This window comes from Eretmochelys imbricata, chromosome 1 (assembly GCF_965152235.1).
Source record: "Eretmochelys imbricata isolate rEreImb1 chromosome 1, rEreImb1.hap1, whole genome shotgun sequence".
NCBI classification, from domain to species: domain Eukaryota; kingdom Metazoa; phylum Chordata; order Testudines; family Cheloniidae; genus Eretmochelys; species Eretmochelys imbricata.
In genome coordinates, this window is record NC_135572.1 from 47,912,118 (window position 1) to 47,933,927 (window position 21,810).

At 43.7% G+C, this 21,810-nt stretch overlaps 1 protein-coding gene across 1 annotated transcript in view; it reads left to right on the forward strand.

Moving 5' to 3' along the window:
- Positions 1-21,810, forward strand: part of MTUS2 (microtubule associated scaffold protein 2) — a 288,663-nt gene that overhangs the window by 243,204 nt on the left and 23,649 nt on the right. Inside the window, exons 7-8 of the mRNA XM_077806292.1 lie at positions 1,244-1,310; positions 16,034-16,248. Of these exons, the coding sequence (XP_077662418.1) occupies positions 1,244-1,310; positions 16,034-16,248 (282 nt within the window). The remainder of the gene's footprint in view (positions 1-1,243; positions 1,311-16,033; positions 16,249-21,810) is intronic.

The window sequence follows — 21,810 nt, forward strand, 5'->3', positions numbered from 1 at the left end:
CCTTAGTCTTCCGTGAAACATGATTGTGTCAATGCTGGCTTCCACAGTTGGTTTTAAAAGAGAGGTTTCAGAGTAACAGCCTTGTTAATCTGTATTTGCAAAAAGAAAAGGAGTACTTGTGGCACCTTAGAGACTAACCAATTTATTTGAGCATAAGCTTTCGTGAGCTACATCCGATGAAGTGAGCTGTAGCTCACGAAAGCTTATGCTCAAATAAATTGGTTAGTCTCTAAGGTGCCACAAGTACTCCTTTTCTTTTTAAAAGAGAATTAGTTCATAATAATTACAAAACTAGATCTGAAGAATTTACCTAATCCAGCTTAGTAAATAAACATGTGAAAGTGCTTATCTGGGATAAATCTAGATGTTAGAGATCTTATTCCTTCACTCTCCCACTTCCCTGGTCCTTCTCGCATGAACAGAGAGCAACAATACCAGAAGGTACAAACAATTCAGTGTTTATTGGGTGAACTTCCAGCAAGCTTAAATCCAAGTTCCTTTTTCCTTATTTTCGAATCCCAATTTACTTCCTGTTTGCCCCTAATTTATATAGTAATATTCTTAGCTATGCCTTAACCAATCATTCTACTGAAATTTACCTAACCAATCCTAACATATTGTAACATGATTAGCTAACCAGTTATATCCCACCATTTTAATTAGTTTACACCCAACAAAATTAATTATACATCAGACAGAAACAATCACAGAACCAGACAGAGACCATGCAAATAAACAATCATAAAGGGGAAACTATAATGACAAAACAATACAGAAGTGAGGATTTCACAACTACATCTGTAAAGACATAAGTGTTTCCCAGCTGTGTCTATTGATAAGTGAGTTCTTACCAAACAGAAAACTATCAAACTAAATTTCCTTTTACATCTTCTAGGCTCTTCCCTTTCTCTGGAGATGATAGATCGGATCACCTTCCTAACAGCCACAGATTGCCTTATTTTAAGATGACTAGTTTGGAATGTGAGGATGTGACCGTTCGCTTCCCAACTTATGGCTGCCTCTGCAGCTTAGCCAAAGGCCTTAGCCTAAGACCAGGGCCTCAGACGTCACAGTGAGAGAAGGCCCTTACATAGGCAGACAGTGATTTTGATTCTTTCTTTTATACCTCTATAACTAGCTAAATGATAAATGTATACCTAAATTCTTAAAGTATAGGCCTTTACAGACAGGACTGAATATCTATATCCTAACACTATACATATACTTTTATTTTTTTTAACAGAATGAAAGTGCCCTTGTGAAAGAAAAGGAGTTGTCAGTTGAGCTTGCAAACATCAGGGATGAAGTTGGTAAGTAGGGCTTCAGATACTAACATATGTGAAAAATGTCCTTTCTCACATGTAACAAAAGCAATTATTCCTTGTCGTGTGGTACAAGGAAACCTGCAGAGCTGTAATAAAGTATCTTCCTAAGCCCAGTGGTGAATTTTTGTGGCCTTGCAGGGAACAATAATTTTACCTCGTTGTTGTGGAGACAGGTTCATAACCATACACACTGGAGCTAATCCTGCATTATCTTTATTATTCACAGACGGTGAACTATAAATCTGTATCCTCTGTTCTCAAACAAAAAGAACAGGAGTACTTGTGGCACCTTAGAGACTAACCAATTTATTAGAGCATAAGCTTTCATGGGCTACAGCCCACTTCATCAAATGATTAGAATGGAACATATAGTAAGAAGATATATATGTATATATATATATATACACATATAGATAAGTTGGAAGTTGCCATACGAACTATGAGAGACTAATTAGTTAAGATGAGCTATTATCAGCAGGAGAAAAAAACTTTTGTAGTGATAATCCCATTTATCTAAGCCCATGTAGACAATTGACAAGGTGTGAGGATGCTTAACATAGGGAAATAGATTCAATATGTGTAATGACCCAGCCACTCCCAGTCTCTATTCAAACCCAAGTTAATGGTATCTACTTTGCATATTAATTCAAGCTCAGCAGTTTCTCCTTGGAGTCTGTTTTTGAAGCTTTTCTGTTATAAAATTGCCACCCTTAAATCTTCTACTGAGTGGCCAGAGAGGTTGAAGTGTTCTACCAGTTTTTGAATGTTATGATTCCTGATGTCAGATTTGTGTCCATTTGTTCTTTTGCATAGAGACTGTCCAGTTTGGCCAATGTACACGGCAGAGGGGCATTGTTCTCAAACAGCATCTGAACATGCCACCCAGCTCAGAAAGCCTTCCGCTCTGGCAGTGCACTGTTAGCTAGGAATTCATTACTTTGCTTGTGTGAGTTTACACGTACTGCACTCCCGGTTACAAATGGAAGAGCACCAAGATCAAAACCCAAAATCAATGTTTTACAAAAACTAACACTTAGTAAATTGGTTATAATCTCTACATGCCTTGAAAGGCAGGGACTAACTCAACTGGTGCCACTCATCCCATTTATTCTATGTACATCTGGGTGAGCACATTTCCCTTTTTTGTTCTGTTCTGGAAGCTGATAGGAAAGGCAGTGACCATTAGAACATTGATTGCATCTCTAGGGAGAGGAAAATGGGTCCTCCTCAGGACCCAGACATCAGGCTGAATTCTTTGTACCTGAATCATCCCAGCATAGGTGGGGTGTGTTATGCTTACCATAGAGCAAAAAATGATTAACGGAACCAGGGTGCTGGGTGCAGGAACAACTGAACGCGTATCAATGAAAGCATGGCTGTACAGCTTCCACACTACTCCTGCTTAATGGCAAGACTAAGGGTAGCTAAGAGCCTCATTAACTTGGTTGCATTTGATATGAAGGTTCCATTTTAAAATGGTTCATAAAGGGTTAATAAATGGTCAATAGGTGTTTTATATAAATTGTTATAGAGTCCGTTAGGTTAAGTGATTGCTTATAACAATGGTTTATAATCATTGATAACCCATACTCCAACATGCTTATAACATATAGTAACCATTTGGTAACCCTATATAAACAGAACCTTAATATGAAGTCTGATTATTAGCTTGATCAGGCTTGGGAAAAAGCCTTGTCTCCCCAGAACCTGCCATCCTGAGTCCCCCACATCCAGTTCCTTTTTAACCCACACCCTGGAGAGTCAGAGAGCAGGCATTCAAGAGCATGAGACACCCACTGAATGCAGAGGACTTTACTTCGGGCTTAACTTTATTTGTCTTCTTCCATTTTTAAAAACCCTTACACCACCCTTCCCTGACACTTGTGCTGGAGCTCAATAACTTGGGCTCCCTGCTGTGCCCTCAAAGGGATTTGCATTACCAAGGCCTACTGTTGATGTAGGAATTTTCAGACTGTGGTAGGGCTTCGCTTCTCCATCCCCACAGAATGGTCCAACGGGGGCCGAGATCACATTTGCAATATCACTTTTATCTCTGTTTTCATCTCTGCTGTGTATTCCCCTTCCCCTTCCAAAGGAATTGCTGTGCTGCTTTTGCTTTTCAGGCAGGGAGGGAACACTTGAAGGGCTCTGCTGTGGTTCAAAGACCTATTCCCTGTTTTCAAATTCTGTGTATCACTAACAGTCTGGCTTTGATCCTGCCTGTCTCTGAGTCTGAAGAGTGCACGGTAGGGAGCACAAGGTTGTTGCACTCCAATGCATTTGTGAGTGCCGGCGCAAGGAAAGAGAAGCACTGGCTAGGGCCAGATTCTGCTCCCAGTTACTCCAGCTTTATGCCAGTGTAAATCCACTGAAGTCAATAGAGCTCCTTCCAGGTTTACACCAGTGTTGCTGGGAGCTGAAGGTGTAATCCACTGTACACAGTCTAGAGGTCACACTGCAGCATTCTCAATAATGCAGGCTCAGGTTCCTCTTTGCTTCCTGCCCTACTCATCACTATTTACCTGGCACTTACGTACACAACAATAGACACCTTTGCTGTGCAGGATCCAATCCCAGATGAGGAACATAGGCAGCTGTTTTAAGTGCTTGCCCAAGGAAATAAAATGCACCTGAAATGGTCTCTGCTTCTAGGCCCAGCTATAGCCAGGAGCACCAGGTGCCTGCTGTCTCCATCCAAAGGAAGCGTAAGAGATCATTTACTGACCATCAACTTTCCCATTCAGAGATGGAAGGGATCTTGTGAGGCAGCTCAGCCCTTTCCTCGGGTCACAGGAGGGACATCTGAGAGGAGGCCACTGCTGGCCTGTGATGCCCCTTAACAAAGCACCTTTCTTGGAGACAGCAAGGGTTTGAGTAGAGGCTGCAGTTCGGCCATGCCTCCCACCAAAGATAGCAGGTGACCTGCTCTTACTCCCCAGAGACAGCAATCACTGAATAAATAACACTACTGAGGGCACACCTTGGGCTGGTAGAAGGACCCTCACTCACTTGAATAGGCCTTGGACTGGGGCTTTAAACAGCAGGGGCAAAACAGCCATATATAAAGATATTAAAAATAATTATTCTAACTTGTAAACAACAGATCGGTGGCAAACAACTGTAATCGGACTCCACTGACTCCTTATATAACCATGTGCAGACTGGGCCAGACTCAGGCTCAGGATAAGTGGGCGGGACTCCCTTGCAGTACCAGAATGGCACTCACTTTACCAGGGCTGAATTTAGCCCTGTTCTTTACTCTAGACACATCGGTTTTGCAAACAGAGATAACAGAAAAAGTCATTTGCTCCCATGTGTGTGCTTGGAAAAGATCCGTGTCAGTTAGTCATCAGGCCCACCTGCAGGACCCCTTGGAATGACTAGAAAGGGTGTTCCCATCCTCCTGTGTGCTTTCTGTAGAAAACTTGCAATAGAAAGATTGCAAAGTTGTCTATACAAGGCCAGATTCTATGAAGCGCTCCCACGGGTGCACAGGGGCAGAGGGACGTGCAAGAAGACTCCCCTCATCTACCTCCTTGCATGCCTGTGCAAGGTCCTCTCACAGCAGCAGTCCCTTCGCTCCCTGAGTTCTGGGGAGTGAAGACGTTGTTCATTCCATTTCCCCACTGGGGAGCGAGATGCCTAAAAGTGGGAGGATAAATAACTGGATCATTGCTTTGCCCCGCCCCCTTCCCACTCCATCCTGTCTATATCAGGGCACATGGTTGATTAATCTGTTATCCCTGTGCACCAGGAGCAGTGCCAGGAGAGAAGGTGTCCCCCTACGCAGGGCAGAGCCTGTCACAATTTAGCTGTGTTATTCAGACAGACAGTTACACGCCATGTGCACTAACAAGGGTTTGCCTTGCTGTTTTAAAATGAAATAATAGATATATTATTTACATAATAAAAAATGCAGGATGCACTTGAATGACTAGTTGGATTTTTTTCTTAATCATCAAAGCCAACTTCACCCTTACGCCTGGTGTACAAATGGTCTTTAAACATATCACAGGCCCAAATGGGGAGGTGAAGGCATCTAATAAAAAGCAGTATTGCCTACTGAAAATATCCTCCAAAGAGCTGGGGGTGTGCCCTAGCCAAAGGCTCAGGATTTCATACAATCTGTCCAATTCGAAAGGCCAATTAACAACACAATTGCTGCAGCCATATACGATATATATACTTTTCCTCTGCATCTTTAGTCAAATAGTGACCAAGCCACAACTTAGCGAAGGCAGGGTATATCAATGTACACTTTGCACCCAGCTTCCAGCACAGAGGGATTCTAACCTAATGATCCTAACCTGTGTCCATCCACTTTCTTAATGTACCTGTCATCATGCTTCTCATCCCCAGCCAGAGGGGTTTCCTAACTCGTGTCAGTGAAGTAGTCTGTTAAAGGGAAGGAATGCTGGGAAAGAGACAACCTATGAGAGTAGTTTGTAAAGACTGGATTGGAAAAAGTGGTATGCTTTAAAATGGAGACAACTATTTTCCCTGCTTATAATTCTTCTTATCAGAATGTGTTCCAAAGACCAGCAAACAGTAGCTGTACAGGGCCAGATCCTCAGCACTGACCAAGAGGCACACAGGGCACCTCAAGAGGGCATCACAAAGGTGGCTTTAGAGTAGTGCACTGATCTTGTCCCCTGTGTGAGATAGAGCAGTCTGAGGTGTGAGCTAACTTGCACTGGCTGCCAAAAGTCAAAATGGGCCAACATAGAAGCCAGGAAACAATAGGTCACAAGAACACCTTGGCCTCATCCCCTTAACCCAGACCAGACCAGACCTCTTACTACTACCTTGGCTCCATGCCCCTGGAGGGGTCCCCCTACACTGGGGTAACCCTCCCATGGTCTGCTAGAAGTCTACAGGGTCCCTTTGTGCCAGCAGGTCAACACAAAATGGCTGCAGTACAGCTAAGGATCTGGGCCATATTACAGTATTTTTCTGTTTAAACATCTGAGTAACTTCTGCCATCCCTGCTGCCCAAACAAAGAACTCTCCTTAACATAGTATTGGTTTTGCCTTAGAAAGTTTCTGCCTTCTCTTCTTAACATTCAAAGTGAGACAAGGACTTGTAACATACTTACAGAGCTCAAATACTTGAGAAGGAGATATCTTCTGGGCACACAGGGCCCCTAACCCAGTGGCCACTGAATTCAAAAGGGACGCTCTCCGTTCACTTCAATGGGTTTTAAATCAGGCTCCTATTTTGGAGGATTACTATTGCTCCTTGTATGCTTATAAAACAAGATGTTTTTTAAAAAGTAGACATCCTACACTGGAATCGGGTTCTGAGGAGGCCTGAGGCAGTACAACAGAGCTCTGAACCGTGGATTTTTAGTTTTTATTAAAAATACTTGTAAAAAGTCAGGAGGAAGGAGATCTTGGTAGGACATTTTCCAGTCATGGATTGAAGGACAAAAGTGTGCAGGCATTTCACAAGGGCAGAGAGTATTAAAAAAACTGATCAGCAGGGCACTTTTTGGTATATATCCATCCATATGAAATATGAACTTCTCTGCTTTTTAATGGGTTTTTAAGGAAGACATATTTTACAATAAGCTGACTTATTTAATATTTTTTTCATTACAAAAGCTGTTCTACACAGCTTATTTTTAGCCTTTTCTTCAATAAAAGAAAAGAATTTGTGTTTTAAATCTGTGGGCCAGGGGAATGATGAGTGCAAAGATTTATGATATCTCTTCACTTTCACACAAGCTTTTGCTTTTTTTTTTTAATAGTAGTGGTGCAAAACAGGAGCTACATATATCTTGATGAAGAAGAAATGCATAAACTCCTTATCTCAGGGCATGTGTAACTCAGGGAGCAGTAAGGGAAGGTCTGACACTTTGCAGGGTTAACCAAGATATTTGGAGTGAATCACTATCACCTGCTTGCAGCAGGAGGGAGCCTTGTCTTTGCCCACCAGGGGAAAATATCCCCAGCTACTAGCCGCTGGCAGTACAAGTATGCCACTCTGGGCTTCACAAGCCCCACATTTTCCCTCTGCAGGTTAGGTACACACCCCATTTTGTTACACTCAAGTGCCCAGTCCCTTGCCCTCTGGACACATGCAGTATGCACCATTGCGCTGCCTCTGTGGAAGGAGTGCAATCCAATTTACTGGCTTCATGACTGTTCAGCACATCTTTAACGAGAACAGATTTAATAATTTTATTAAGATGATGTTGAAGTAAAAAGAAAACGGTACAGAGTTTAAGCATAGAAGTTTCTGGTTATCAGGGAATAAGGTACAGATTATCAAGGGGTGCGAAATTCGGTTTAGGAGTGGGTGGCGTAAGGAATACATAATCTGCAATCTCCCCAATTGGGGCTAAAAGTTTAACGGGTCAAAGTACAGACACTGGGATATGGGGATATGTTGTTCGTATAATGGCTATGTTCAGGTGTGGAGTATAATGAGTGGATACAATGATGAGGATGTATTTACCCTCATTTGGTGGGATTTAATGTTCAGTGAGTTTATGGTTCCAGTTCATATGGTCCAATGAAAAAAGTCTCTCAGTCCCTTTCCCATAGTGGATGCATGATGTCGTACCAGCTCACACCTCCTGGTACTGTCGGTGGCCGGTGATGTGTTCAATGTAGATGTCCCTGGACCATCGGATGGTGTGTGAGACCATGAGGCGCCGCATGAGCTGTGCGTAGCTTCGACCGATCCCACAGGTCTGCAGCACACGCTTGTTGCAGGGGTCCCAAGCATCCAGGGCTCCGACAATCAGGGCATCCATCTGCACCTCGTAGCCCTTCGCTCTCAGGGTGTCAGCCAGGGGGGTGTATTTGTCCAGCTTATGAGCTTGGGCTTCGCAGAAGGCCAGGGTCCTGTTCTCAAAGGAGACCGTGACGTCGACAAGGATGATCAGTCAGAAATAAGGTTCAGGAAAAGAGAGCCCATATGTAATTAAAGATGTGTGGATCATAATCTCTGAACAATAACTGTAGAGCCAGCCTTCTGATCAGAAACAGATAAACTCTGAAGGAGACAAGGTGGGTGAGGTAATATCTTTTATTTGACCAACTTCTGTTGGTGAGAGAGACAAGCTTTCGAGCAGCTACACAGAACTCTTCTTCGGGTCTGGGAAAGGTACTCAGAACTCACAGCTAAACACAAGGTGAAACAGATTGTTTAGCATAAACAGTTAACATATATTGTAAGGGAACATTCAAGGTGAAATGGCCAGTTAGCAACTCTGCAATCATAGGACAAAAAATTGTGGGGGTTTAGTGGGTTACAGATTGTTGTAATAAGCCAAAAATCCAGGGTCCTTTTTAAAACCAGGATTTTTAGTGTCCAGCAAAGTTATGAATTTGAGTTCCCAGGCTCCTCTTTGGAAGGCATTGGGCAAGTTTCCTTTGAGGATGAGGACTGAGAGGTCAGATATAGTGATAGTTTTGTGAAAACTCTTTGCCCTCGGATAATATGGTGTTTTTGTTTTTTATCATTTTCCTGTGTGAATTCATGCGAGAGCGTACTGATTGTCTGGCTTCACCCACATAGTTGTTATTGGGGCATTTAATTAACTGGATGAGGTATACTGCATGTTGTGATAGGCATGTGCAGGACCCATGGATAGGGTTGCCAATTTTAGTTACACATACTCATGGAAAAAGAAAAGGAGTACTTGTGGCACCTTAGAGACTAACCAATTTATTTGAGCATAAGCTTTCGTGAGCTACAGCTCACTTCATCGGATGCATCACATTGGATGAAGTGAGCTGTAGCTCACGAAAGCTCATGCTCAAATAAATTGGTTAGTCTCTAAGGTGCCACAAGTACTCCTTTTCTTTTTGCGAATAGTCTATAGGTCATTCACCAAGGGAAATAACATCAGCTTGGTGCTAGGAAAGCTGAGGAGCAGTGATGTCAACTCTGTGATTTAATCTGGAGCAGGTTGTCATCCTAGTAAATGTCATTTTATATCAAAGTCCCTTCCAGCCTGGAAAGCACAAGTGAAATATCTGCGGGGGAAAATATCCAGCGTGAAATCCTCCTGATAGGATGTAGATTTTGTTTTGTTACTATGTCAGTGACTGTAGCAACTTCCAACAGCACCTACGTTTTTGAAATTTTGCATTTGTTTGGGCACATGTGGACTTTCTGTTTATTAGCAATAAACACTGCCTTCATCCTGACTTTGGCCTTGTGCCGTTGCACCATATGCATTGTGCTTTGGACTCTCCTCTGAAGCTTTGTACTATAAAATGAAGCCCACGTCTGTTTCCAAAAGTGGGGGCTAGGGCATTCATTTTCATAGTGAAGAACTGACTATTAAATATAGGTTAACATGTTATACCAATAAAATAAAAACCAGCAGGATCTTATTGAAAGGGAAAAGGCAAAATGCCACATTTATTGTGAATACAGAAAGAATCATAGTAAGCAGTTAGTTATAGCTATAACATTCCATTCAATTTCATATTTATTCACAGATTCATTCATACACACACACACAGGTTCTGCAAGGTTGTTATCATAGTTACCAGCCTTAGAGTTGCTCGTGCCAAGCCACTGGCCAGGTGGCCTGGACACGAGGAGGAAGCAGGGCCTTGTCAGATGCTCATCTGATGCTCCTGGAAGTTGGTTTCCAGAATCAGACCCCAAAGTTCTCAATTTCTAGAGTCCATTTTTATAGGAATTTATTCCTATGCCAGTCTATGGGAATTGCTTCATTATGCTGTTGCTGAATCAATCAGCAGATGGCACATTCCTGATGGCTCTGTGCTGCCAGATGTTATCTTGTTCTTCGGTTCTCCCATCCTTGAGGCTGTTGGGTGGGTTCCAGTCTGCCCTCTAGGGGTCCTCTGGTTGTTTCCACTTGATGCCTTCTTCCGCCGATCGACGCTGGCACCTACCTCCCTGATCATTCAGTTATTATCCACACCAAGCATTCATCCACATACATCCTCTATCTCTATTTTAATCACAATTGTTTACAAAGTGAGATGAATACAACAAAAGGGCAGGGAGTCTCTGTGTGCTGTTTCTGTTGTTACAAAGTATCGCTTTGAGTCTCTCTCTGTGTGAGTAGTTGTTGTTACAAAGTATTGCTTTGAGAACAGACTCTGTCTTAGGATGTACTAACACAATTAGCAGCTTGCAAGTTTCACACAGAGGGAGAGAAACAGTAAAAATAAGAGCCCAAAAGCCAAGAGACCTCTTAATTAGTAATACCCTGGGGAATCAAACTCATTTGTGATTTTAATACAGAACTTCTTTAATATGATCCAACAAACAGACCAACCCATAAGCAAGGCCATTCTGGCCATAAATTACTGGTTATTATTGTCTTCTTTTCATTAAATATATGTAGGGCCCCATTGTGAGTTTGATGCCAGGACCCAGGCTGCACGAGGAGCCCCCAGGAATAATTCTCAGACAGAATTCTTCCTGAAGACTCCCAGAGAGCACATGATACAGCACCAGCTCTGCCACCCCTTCAGTGCATGCCACATGGATGCTCCTCTCCATGCCCAGAAAGCTGTGGTAACCAGTGCAAAGGAGATAAGAGAGATGGCCCCACCATACCCTCTGAGCTACCTCCCTAGGTTAGTTAGCACCTGCAGGGGCAGTAGCAGAGAGCAATGCCTGTATTCCCCAGTAGTTTTGTGTCTGGACAGTAGGATTGTGTCTGGACAGTAGGATTGTGTCTGGAGCCTACAGAGAGGTACAAGGGAGGGAAAGAGAACTCCTTGTGTTCTCTGCACTTTCCTCTTCATAATATGCTCCAAGCTCTAACCAAATCACAGATGGTTCTTTTTAAATAATAAGTATCAAATCTGTCCCAGGTGAACTTCAAATAATGCTGGGCCAAATTATTTCCACGTAATGTTAACTAGGAATCCTTTTTCATTGCCTGAAAAGCCAAGATGTGACAACAAGGAAAATGCAAAAATGTAGGGTTACACATGCATTAAATATGGACCTTATTTAAAAGGGGTTTTGATCTGATGATGCTATATGCTCAAGAACAGATCCAGAAAAATCAAAGAGCATAATTATGATCTCAGTTCTATTGCTCCTACTGCACACAAAGATCCAACAATATTTTGAAGTTATGGGGTGTGGATCTTCTAAAGAGCAGAATGGAGCTCCTAAATTAAAATTCTCATTTTACCTGTTGTATTTAATCTTTCTGTCTATCTCACCTAATCTATATCTGTGGGCATGTAGAGCATCTAATCTAAAAGGTCAAGTTCTCAGCTTGTGTAAATCACTATAGCTCCACTGACTTGCTCCATCTGAGAAACATTATATTTTTTAATTTGCCATCTGTCACCGTGACAGTGAAGCTCTGGGGTTTCAGGCATTTATTTCACATTGCTACTGCATTGTGTTGCAATTTCTCTATGTTAAGAAAAGCAAAAGCTCAGTGTCACAATACCAGTGACTCACTAGCTCAGGGGTGGGCAAACTTTTTGGACCGAGTGCTACATCAGTGTTGTGAAACTGTATGGAGGGCCGGGTAGGGAAGGCTGTACCTCCCCAAACAGCCTGGCCCCTGCTCCCTGTCCGCCCCCTCCCACTTTCCACCCCCTGACTGCCCCCTTCAGAACCCCCGACCCATCCAACCCCCCCGCTCCTTGTCCCCTCACCACCCCCTCCCAGGATCCCCACCCCAATCGCCCCCCCCATGGGACCCCACCCCCTATCCAACCCTCCGTCCTCCCTGTCCCCTGATTGCCTCGACCCCTATCCACACCCCCACCCCCTGACAGCCCCCCTGGGACTCCCATGCCAATCCAACCCCCCAGTTCCCTGTCCCCTGACTGCTTCCCCAAAACCTCCACCCCATCCAACCCCCACCTGCACCCTGCCTCCTTACCATGCTGCTCAGAGCAGCAGGAGCTCGCAGCCCTGCTGCCTGGCCGGAGGCAGCCATGCCACTCATGCTGCCCGACAGGAGCGACGGGCCAGAGAGCTGGCGGCGCGGTGCACTGAGGCTGTGGGGGACAGGGTACAGCGGGGGAGGGAGCTCAGGGGCCGGGCAGGATGGTCCCGCGGGCCGCAGTTTGCCCACCTCTGCACTAGCTGATAGCAAGATCCATTATTATAAGAACAGCCGTACTGGGTCAGACCAAAGGTCCATCAAGCCCAGTATCTTGTCCTCTGACAATGGCCAATGGCAGGTGGCCCAGAGGGAATGAACAGAACAGGTAATCATCAAGTGATCCATCCCCCATCCCCCATTAGCAAAATTAGTGGGCTTTCTATTCAGACCTCTACAATTGCTTTGTATTTGAAGGATTTTGTTACCATTTTTAACATGTTGGTTTATGGTTTGTGTTTGAGAGTTACTTTCTTCTAGTTCAAAAAGTGTCATTTCGTAGCCTTGGCCTGTGTGTTGAGCAATCTCATTAAAGAGACTGCTGAAGGACAGGTTTCATTATAATTCCAATATAAAGCTTGAGTAGGTTTCAATTATAATGAATACAGAGCTTGAAGCTTGATCTCATTGTACTTTGGCTCTTTGATAGTTTCACACAGCAATGGAAGCTAATACAAAATGTCAGGTTTCAGAGTAACAGCCGTGTTAGTCTGTATTCGCAAAAAGAAAAGGAGTACTTGTGGCACCTTAGAGACTAACCAATTTATTTTAGCATGAGCTTTCGTGAGCTACAGCTCACTTCATCAGATACATACCGTGGAAACTGCAGCAGACTTTATATATACACAGAGAATATGAAACAATACCTCCTCCCACCCCACTGTCCTGCTGGTAGCTCTGCATAGTCACGCAACAAAATAATAAGAGAACATTTAAAATTATAACACAAAACCGCAAGAGGAAAGAAACTTCATCTAATGTCCATATAAATTGCTGATCTTCTACTTCACATACAAGGCAAGTAATAGGACTTCATACATTGCGTATATTGATCTTGCAGAATTATTGGTTTTTCCCTCCCTCTGTAAGGTGCAGAAGACATGGGAAGGGCAGAAACTCCATTTCAGTGCTCTCAAAACTATCAGATGGTGGGAAACACACCCAGAGAAGCAGCATCCAACTGTTCCCTCCAGTCCTGTGAAACCTCATCTGTGCAAAAACCAATGGTCAGGGCCCTGGGTTTTGATAGGGGCATGGCTGAGTGAAGGTAGTGGCACTGGGTGATCAGCTGCTGTGCATCACATCATTCCTCCAGGAAACCTGCTGGCAAATACTTATGGAAGTTAATAGCGACCCTGAAATCATTAACTTCCACAAGTTCCATTCCATGCTGTCAGCCCCCTCAAAAGGGGTTCCAGGGCTCAGAGGCGGGTGGCAGGCATGGCAGCCTGGCTGCTGATCAGCCATGGTGCCGTGGAAGAGGAGAGTCCGAAGAGTAGTGCAGAGGGGCAGATCACCTGTGTAGCTGCTTCAAGATCCATGAATCTTAGAACATCAATGGATTTGGGCCCTACTGAAATCAGTAGAAAGATTCCCAGGGACTTCACTGGGAGCTGAATTACACCTGGTAGGGCCATGCCTCCAGGCGTCTCTGCAATTGCCATCCCACCAGCAGGACTAGGCCTCAGGAATTCAGGAAGTACAAACACACATATTTCCCTGGATCATTTTCCCCTTTCCATGGTTTTTCTGCAGGAAGGGATGATGGGAGGTTGTGGAATCCTCATCATTGCAGGATTTTAAGAGCAGGTTAGACACAAACTTGTCAGGGATGGTCTAGGTTTACTTGCTTGTGCCTAGTTGCAAGGGGCTGGATTGATGACTTCTCGAGGTCCTGTCCAGCCCTACATTTCTATGACTCCATGAATTATGAGGGGATTTCTAGAATATATAAACTAAACAGGTTTCAGAGTAGCAGCCGTGTTAGTCTGTATTCGCAAAAAGAAAAGGAGTACTAGTGACACCTTAGAGACTAACCAATTTATTTGAGCATAAGCTTTTGTGAGCTACAGCTCTCTTCATCGGATGCACAATCTGTTTATAGCTATGTTTGTACTGTATGTACTCTGCAGGCCGCTGAAAGTAGTACACAGTGTAGATGTACCTTATTTGACAAACTAGTGCTACCATGGCAGCTTCTGCATGAAGAATGGCTCAGACTGAAGACACAGCAAAAAGGAGAAAAGAGCATGACCAGTGATAAAAGTAGTAACCACTGGCTTTGGCAAGTAAGCTGAGTGAATGTGACATGGAAATTATAGAGCAAGTGTGTTTATGAAACGATATGAACCTTGTTCACCGAGAGTTGCAACAGCATCCACCATTCTAATTTATGCCATTATTCTGGTCAGCAATCTCGAGATTTGAAATGGGGGGGGGGGCAATCTGAAATGGGAAGGCAGGAGGGGTAACTAATTGGTGCAGCCAGTCTCCTCAGAAAGCTGCTTCTTCTTCCAAACAAGCTATGTCTATGGGTGGAGGATCTCAGACAGAGGAATGCCATAGTACAGTTCAAAACACATCTGTTTCCTTGCTTTACTAATTTTTTTCTCACTTTAAATTTCCTGTTGATTTCAATCTTCCCCTACTTGAAAGATCTCAAAAAAGTTAGCAAACTTGCTCTCTCAGTGGGTTCTCTCCAACTTCACTCAGCTTGAACCCAGACATGGATTTTGAAACTCTCTGGCGCAGATGGGTGAAGAAAACAAAGAACCGTCCACACCATTGACGTACTCAGAGTTTTGGAACAATATCTGTATGCTCCTACAGCCAAATTCAGGCCTGGTGGAAGCAGGTTAAACTTCACTGACTTCACCGGCACTTCTGTTGGGGTTGCACCCAGTTACACCAGTTCTAGGGTGACCAGACGTCCCGATAAAATCGGCACTATCCCAATTTTTAGTTCTTTGTCCCGCATCTCGACCGATGTATGGTTGGGATGCCATTTAACGGCTTTGGCCGCTCCAGCGGTGGTTTTTTTTTTTCACTTTGGCAACTCCGTCCGCTTTTTTTTTCTTTTTTTTTCTTGCTTCCCCCATGTGTCCCAATATTTTGTCCCTTACATCTGGTCACCCTAACCAGTTCTGATATTGTCCCTTAACTCAGAGGAATAATAATAATGATGGATCATGAGAGTGTAAATCCCACCATCGCTTGTTGCCTTAAATGTTACTCTTACATTTATATTCCTTAGGTCCATGAAACACACAAACCACATAATACAAAAACAACTTTAAAAAGTGGGCATTTATTTCTTCAAGGTCTTCTTTTTATATGTGATTTGTTGCTGAACCAGGACTGTGCTATTTAGTTTCTTTCCAGGCTCCAGTTTTTCATGTAGATAGAATGATTTTTCACTGTGTCTCAACAGAGAGCAGTGGAAATCCACTTCTTTCCTATTAATTATTGTTAAACAAAGCATTAAATCAGAATCAGAAAACAGAAATAAAAAGTATGGCATCAGAAATCTAGACTCATATTCTAGATCCAGGGTAACACCTATGACGTCAATAGAATTGCCTTCCCTAAGGCAACGTATAATGCCTTGTTAAATCTGTATTGTGAGTTGAAGTGTCTGTGTGTGCGTGTCTGTGGTAATCATTTCTGTAGCCACTGCAACGTTGTTATTATTTGTTTAATACAGATAGTATTGTGGTGGTGTCCAAGAGCCCCAGTCATGGACCAGGACTCCACTGTGCGAGGCACAGTACAAATACAGACCAAAAAGATGGTCCCTGCCCTATAGAAATTACTATCTCAGACCTTACCAATTGTGCTTTCTTCTCTCCACAGCCCTCAACACAGCAAGATGTGAGAAATTACAAAAAGAGAAGGAGGAACTGGAGAGAAGGTTTGAGGAGGAGGTGAGGAAGCTGCATTGGCAACAGCAAGAAGAGCTGCGTGCACTTGAGGAGAGGTTGCAGTTACAGTACAGGGGCGAAATGGACCTCTTGCAAGAGGAACACAGTCTTCAACTTGTGAGGATCAAGTGTCAGCACCAGGAACAGGTCAGCCATAAGTTATTCATGTTAGGGGGATAGAGCAATGCAATTACAGTGCAGGTTACTGGCCAGCTGAATGTCGTGAGCTTCTCCAGAACGAAGACATTGGTAACAAGCTGATAACTAATAGAAGATCCAGGTTTCCTACCCTTCCTAGTCTAAAGAAAAGCACATGCTTCTGACTGTACAATGGCTTTCATTCACACATCCTAAAGTGCTTTACATTTAACTCACTTGTGTGGTACCAAATATAAATATTGGGCCCTGTCCACCACCCTTACTCGCAATGAGCAGTACCTTACTCCCATTGATTTGAATGACTCTACATGTAAGTAAGATACTTCTCAACACAAATAAGGGCAGCAGAAGCTTGCCTGGTTATATTTCAAATTACAGATAAAGTGGGGCAAGAGCGGTGAAGTGACTTACCCAATGGCACATGTTTTGTCAATGACAAAGGATAAAATCCAGGTTTTCTGTCTTCTGTTGTTCAACCATTTGACGTTATTGCCTCTAACCGAGCACATAACTTTGACTATGAGCCTCAAAATTTCTCCTGCTTTTCTTTCCTAAATAAATTGAATTACACAGTATTTTTAGCCTCATTTTTTAATAAGTTAACTGAAGGGCCATTTTAACTCACATATGGGCCTATTACTGTACTCGTGTGTAGACTGTGGTAGAATCGGATGTGCTAGCAGGATGCTCTGCTGTGGTTTATGGAAATGACTCCTTCCATTGACTTTGAATAATTATTCATATTGCACACAATTAACCATTGATACGATTAAAAAGATTTCAGCCCTGACAGACTCTACCCGAAGACTAAAGGCAAATCGACACTACAGCGCTACATTGGCACAGCTGCACCACTGTAGCACATCTGGTGAAGACACACTATGCCGGTGAGAGAGCACTCGCCTGTCGGCATAATTACGCCACCTCAACAAGAAACAGAAGCTATGTTGGCGGGAGAGCGTCTCCCACTGACAGCGCTGGCATGGACAGCACAAAACTTGTGTTTCTCAAGGAGGAAGGTTTATTGCACCCCTGAACAACGTAAGTTAGATGGACTTACGCAGTAGTGTAGACCTGCCCTACCAAATGCTATTCGTGGAAGGCTCTTCTCATTTTAATTTCTGTATCTTCATCATATCTGGGTGGAATCTAACCCTGAAACCTAAGAGACAGCCTAGTCCTGTTGCCTGCAGGGTCTCCTGGCTGAAATTTCACAGTACTTGGATTCTTTAATATGTACCTCATAGTTTAGTGTTTGGATCAAAAGCCTGAGACTCAGAATTCCAGGGTTCTTCTATTCTTGGCTTTGCCTCTGAAACACTGAGTGATCTTGGGCAAGACACCTAACTTTTCTGTCCCTGATCCTTGTATGTAGTCATTTGCAATTGTGTGAAGTGGATGTAAAGCACTAATCAGTCAAAATGACCTTAACTTTGCACAACGGTAAATGACTACATATGGTGCAAGATATGGAGAAGGAGACACAATGTCTCTGAGTTCATCTGTCTGTGAAATGGGTAGGATATTATTCACGTTCTGTACCAAGTGTGTTGTAAAACACTTTGAGATCCTGGGAAGAGAGTACAAGTACAAAGTGGGGAGATGTTGATTTTATTTTTATCAAATGGTTCCTTATGGAGGCTTAGAGTGTTGGCCTGGAAGAGATGGGGTGCTGCACCACGTTATGTTGCTATCTACTGTCTTATCGTCTGGATGGTATGCAGAGAAGGAAAATGGTGGAAAACGTGCATCTAGGACTCACAACCAGAGGGGCTAGCACTAGAGTTGCCAGGATTAAAATTGGGCAGGAAACAGTCTTCCCGTCCTGCGAAAATTGTCAAGATTTCAAAGCATCGGGTTGAAAATGAGACCTTCCAAAATTAGGGAGAAAGACAGAAAGAGAGACATCCTAAAATAGCCTATAGCCCAGTGGCTAGGACATGCCCATGGGACATGGGTGACATAAGATCCTGCTCTGAATCCTGACTAGCTCTAGCCAGGATAACTGCATAACTGCACGAAAGCTCATGCTCAAATAAATTGGTTAGTGTCTAAGGTGCCACAAGTACTCCTTTTCTTTTTGCATAGCCACAAGCTCTCCAATGTAGCTTCATGCTGAAAAGGGAGTTGTTGGCAAAAGGAGGCTTTTTGTCTGGGAATGTACATAGAGAATATCCGTGCTCCTCCATTTCTAGCCTGAAGGCGTCTGTTCACATGTTGTTGGGTTTTTTTTCCTCACAGCCGATGAACTGATAATCTCTTATGGCAGATTCTAGTTAATGTCTTTATCAAGGATGTTTTCCTTCAGTCTGCTATGTAAGGTTTGATTCCTTTGTGGCAGGGATGGGAGTGCTCTTGCTGGGTTTTGACCATTCTGAATTGCTAAATCCTTTTGTAGCTATTGATCTTAAATCCTTCCCAACTGTGCTTGTTTTACCCAATGCTTCTGTCTGAGCATTGATTTCCTAGTATGTGGTGGGAAGTGTTGTGAAAGTTTGAGTCAAAGGGTCTTTGTGTTTTAAGCTAGAGAGTTTCCTTATCTTCGTTCTTAATCTTTTACTATCTATACTGAAACGTACTTCTTGTTGTTTTTACCCCTTTATGTTGAGTCATTTTTGTTGGTTAAAGATGTCTTGTTGTGAAGTCTATATACTATCAGACATTACTAATTGTTCAAGAACTCATAGGGGAGGTTTTCAGTTGCTGAGGATTTAAGCTTTGGGGGTTTTTTTGTTTTTTGTTCTTTGTTTTCTTTGCAGTGCTGTGTTTCTATTTATTTCTTGGGCAGCTTTTAGAGATATTGGGCAGGATGGTGCTTTGCTCTTACTCAGGTCAGACAGGTTGTTCTGGGATTGGACTATTAGCATCTTTATCTTGCTCATTTCTCAGTCTGTTATGGTTTAATCCTCCACACTATTGCCATCTGAAGTAATGGAAGTAAGTCTGTCTGTCTGTCTCTTTGCCAGACACTCCTCTTTGCTCCCTGCTCTGGACCTTTTCCCTCCCACGATCGCTAAAGATACTCAAAGCCTCTAGCTCTGCTGTTCTGAAAATAGCATTATCATTTAGCCTCACTTCTTCAGTTTAACCCTTCTAATGTCTTATCCATTCCCCTCATTCTTCTAGTACTGTGGGTTCTGACTGGTCTATCTGGTGCTCTCTGAAGAAAGATTGCCATTGACTATTCAAGCTTTCCTTTCCCACTCCCCTTTTTATGTTCTAGGAGCCCTGTAAAGGGCTCCCTGTGGCGCTTTCCAATGTGTTTTCCCCCCATTCATGCTCCACTGTGTGCTCCCCCATCCCCAAACACAGCAGGGCTCTCTCTCTCCCCACCACCTATGTGTTTTGGTAGGGACTCAGAGTTGGGAGGAGATGGCAGTATAGAGGGCAGCTGCTCTCTTAACAGAAGGATTTTCAGTGGAAAAGATGCCTAGAGTTACTGCTTCTTGGACTAGCTTTAACTCCCTCGCATGTGTCTTCTGTCAGGGTAGGATGCAGGGATGGTGGGGGTTAGCTTACAGGAGTAGTGCTGCCCGAGTGGGAGCTGAGACCCTCTGGAGTCCATGAGGTCCACTTTTGCTGTCCTCATTCATCTTAGGCGTCCACTGGGTTTGTAGACCTCAGCCCCTACCCTCTCTTCCACCCCCAAACCTTCCCACAAAAGGGTACGATCCTCCAGGAAGTAAAGGAGTGTCAAACTACTGGTGGGGTTTGCTGCCATTTTAGTAGAGTTGGTCAAAACATGTTCCAGAAAATATATATTCATTGAAGTACCATGTTTTGTCCAGGTTGAAAAATTCCCTAGAGATTTCTTGATTTTGACTTAAGTTCTTGACTGGAAGTTTTTTGAGGCCCATGGATCTCTGGTCATTTCTGACCAGGGAGAGAGAGACCCCAGTCCAGAACCTGACCTCTTTAGTCTGAAAATGGGCGTTTTGACACATGCCCAAAAACATTGGAAAGGTTTTGGTTTCATTCTAAAGTGGAATGAAAACAAACTTTGAAACCTCAAAAGTTGTCGTGAAACAGAATTGTTGTCCTCCTGCCTGCTCTAGATTTTGTCTGCCTGTGGGCTTTCTCCTGGAAGTGTGAACGTGGGCCAGTACCACCGCGGGGGTGGGAAGCGGGGTTGACACTGTGTATGTGTACACAGCAAAAGCTGTACTTGGTCTAGCTTACCCCAGATAGCTTGAATGAAGCTAGCATAGGTAAGAATAGTGCTGAAGACAGCTCAGCATGGGCTTCAGAGTGGGCTAGCGAGCTGAGTATGTACCCAGGGTCTATGCCAGGCTCATATTATCCACACTGAAGCCCACACTACGCTGTCTTCACTGCTGTTGTTACCCGCAATAGGTGGATTCAAGCTAGCTTGGGTAGGCTAGCCTGCATGCAGTTTTTGCTAGGTACACATATGTGACTGGGGTCCCAGTGCGGGCCAGCTGTGGTCACACAATTAGGGTGAACTGCAAAGAATGGGGCAGACAATCCCCAAAAATCTGGTGGATATTCCAATATTTAGATTTACCAAGCCAGCATAAAACAACTTCTTTTTTGCCGTACTGGTTACTCAGAAGTCCCAACAACACAGTTCCCTTAAAGTGATCCAGCCTCAGGCCTCCATCCAGGTACCCATGTCAAATATGATGATTTCTGAAAACCTTATTTCATCATATAAAAGAAAAGGTTCTACCAATCCCAAAGGATCAGACACGTTACCTCCCAGGTTAATGAATATTCCAGATCTTACCCAAAATCACGCTTACAGCCAATTCTTATTACCTAAACTAAACTTTATTAAAAAACAAAAGAGAGAGAGCATGGTTAAAAGATCAATATATATACAAACATGAGTTCAGTTCATTGAGGTGCAGATTCATAGCAGAGATGGTGAGCTTTGTAGTTGCAAAGAGTTCTTTCAGAAATGTCCATAGGTTATAGTCCAATGTTCAAGTATCATATTCAGGGCGTACCAGCGTAACTGGGACCTCAGTCTTGCGACTCAAATTTTCCCTGATGAAGCCTAAGCAGCTCTGAGATGAACAGGATCGGGACCCAAGGATCTTTTATACAATTTGATGTCCTTTTTGACAAGTTGGAGTTCCTGGGGCGGGGGGGGGGAAGGGTAATTAGGATGACTTTGAAGGAGGTCCATCACCGGTACTTAGCTATACGAATTAACATAAGGCAATTTGCTTGTTCCTCCACCATTCACAGTACATTTCAAAGAGAGATGAATACCAAGATATCCTGTTTTTAAGGGGACAGTCCCATATTTAAGCCTTCCTGCAAGTGTCCCAGAGGTGAAAGTAATCCTGTACGCCCAAGTACGGTGTATTGGCAAGAGCCGGTGCACCGTACCGGGACCGGCTTTCCCAGACGGCAATTTAAAGTCCTGGGGTAGCGGCGGCAGGGCTCCGGCAGGGATTTAAAGGTCCCCAGAGCTCCAGCCGCCGCTACCGCCCCGGCCCTTTAAATCCCCGCCGGAGCCCTGCTGCCAAAGCCTTAGGGTAGTGGCAGCAGGGCTGCGGAGGGGATTTAAAGAGCTGGGGT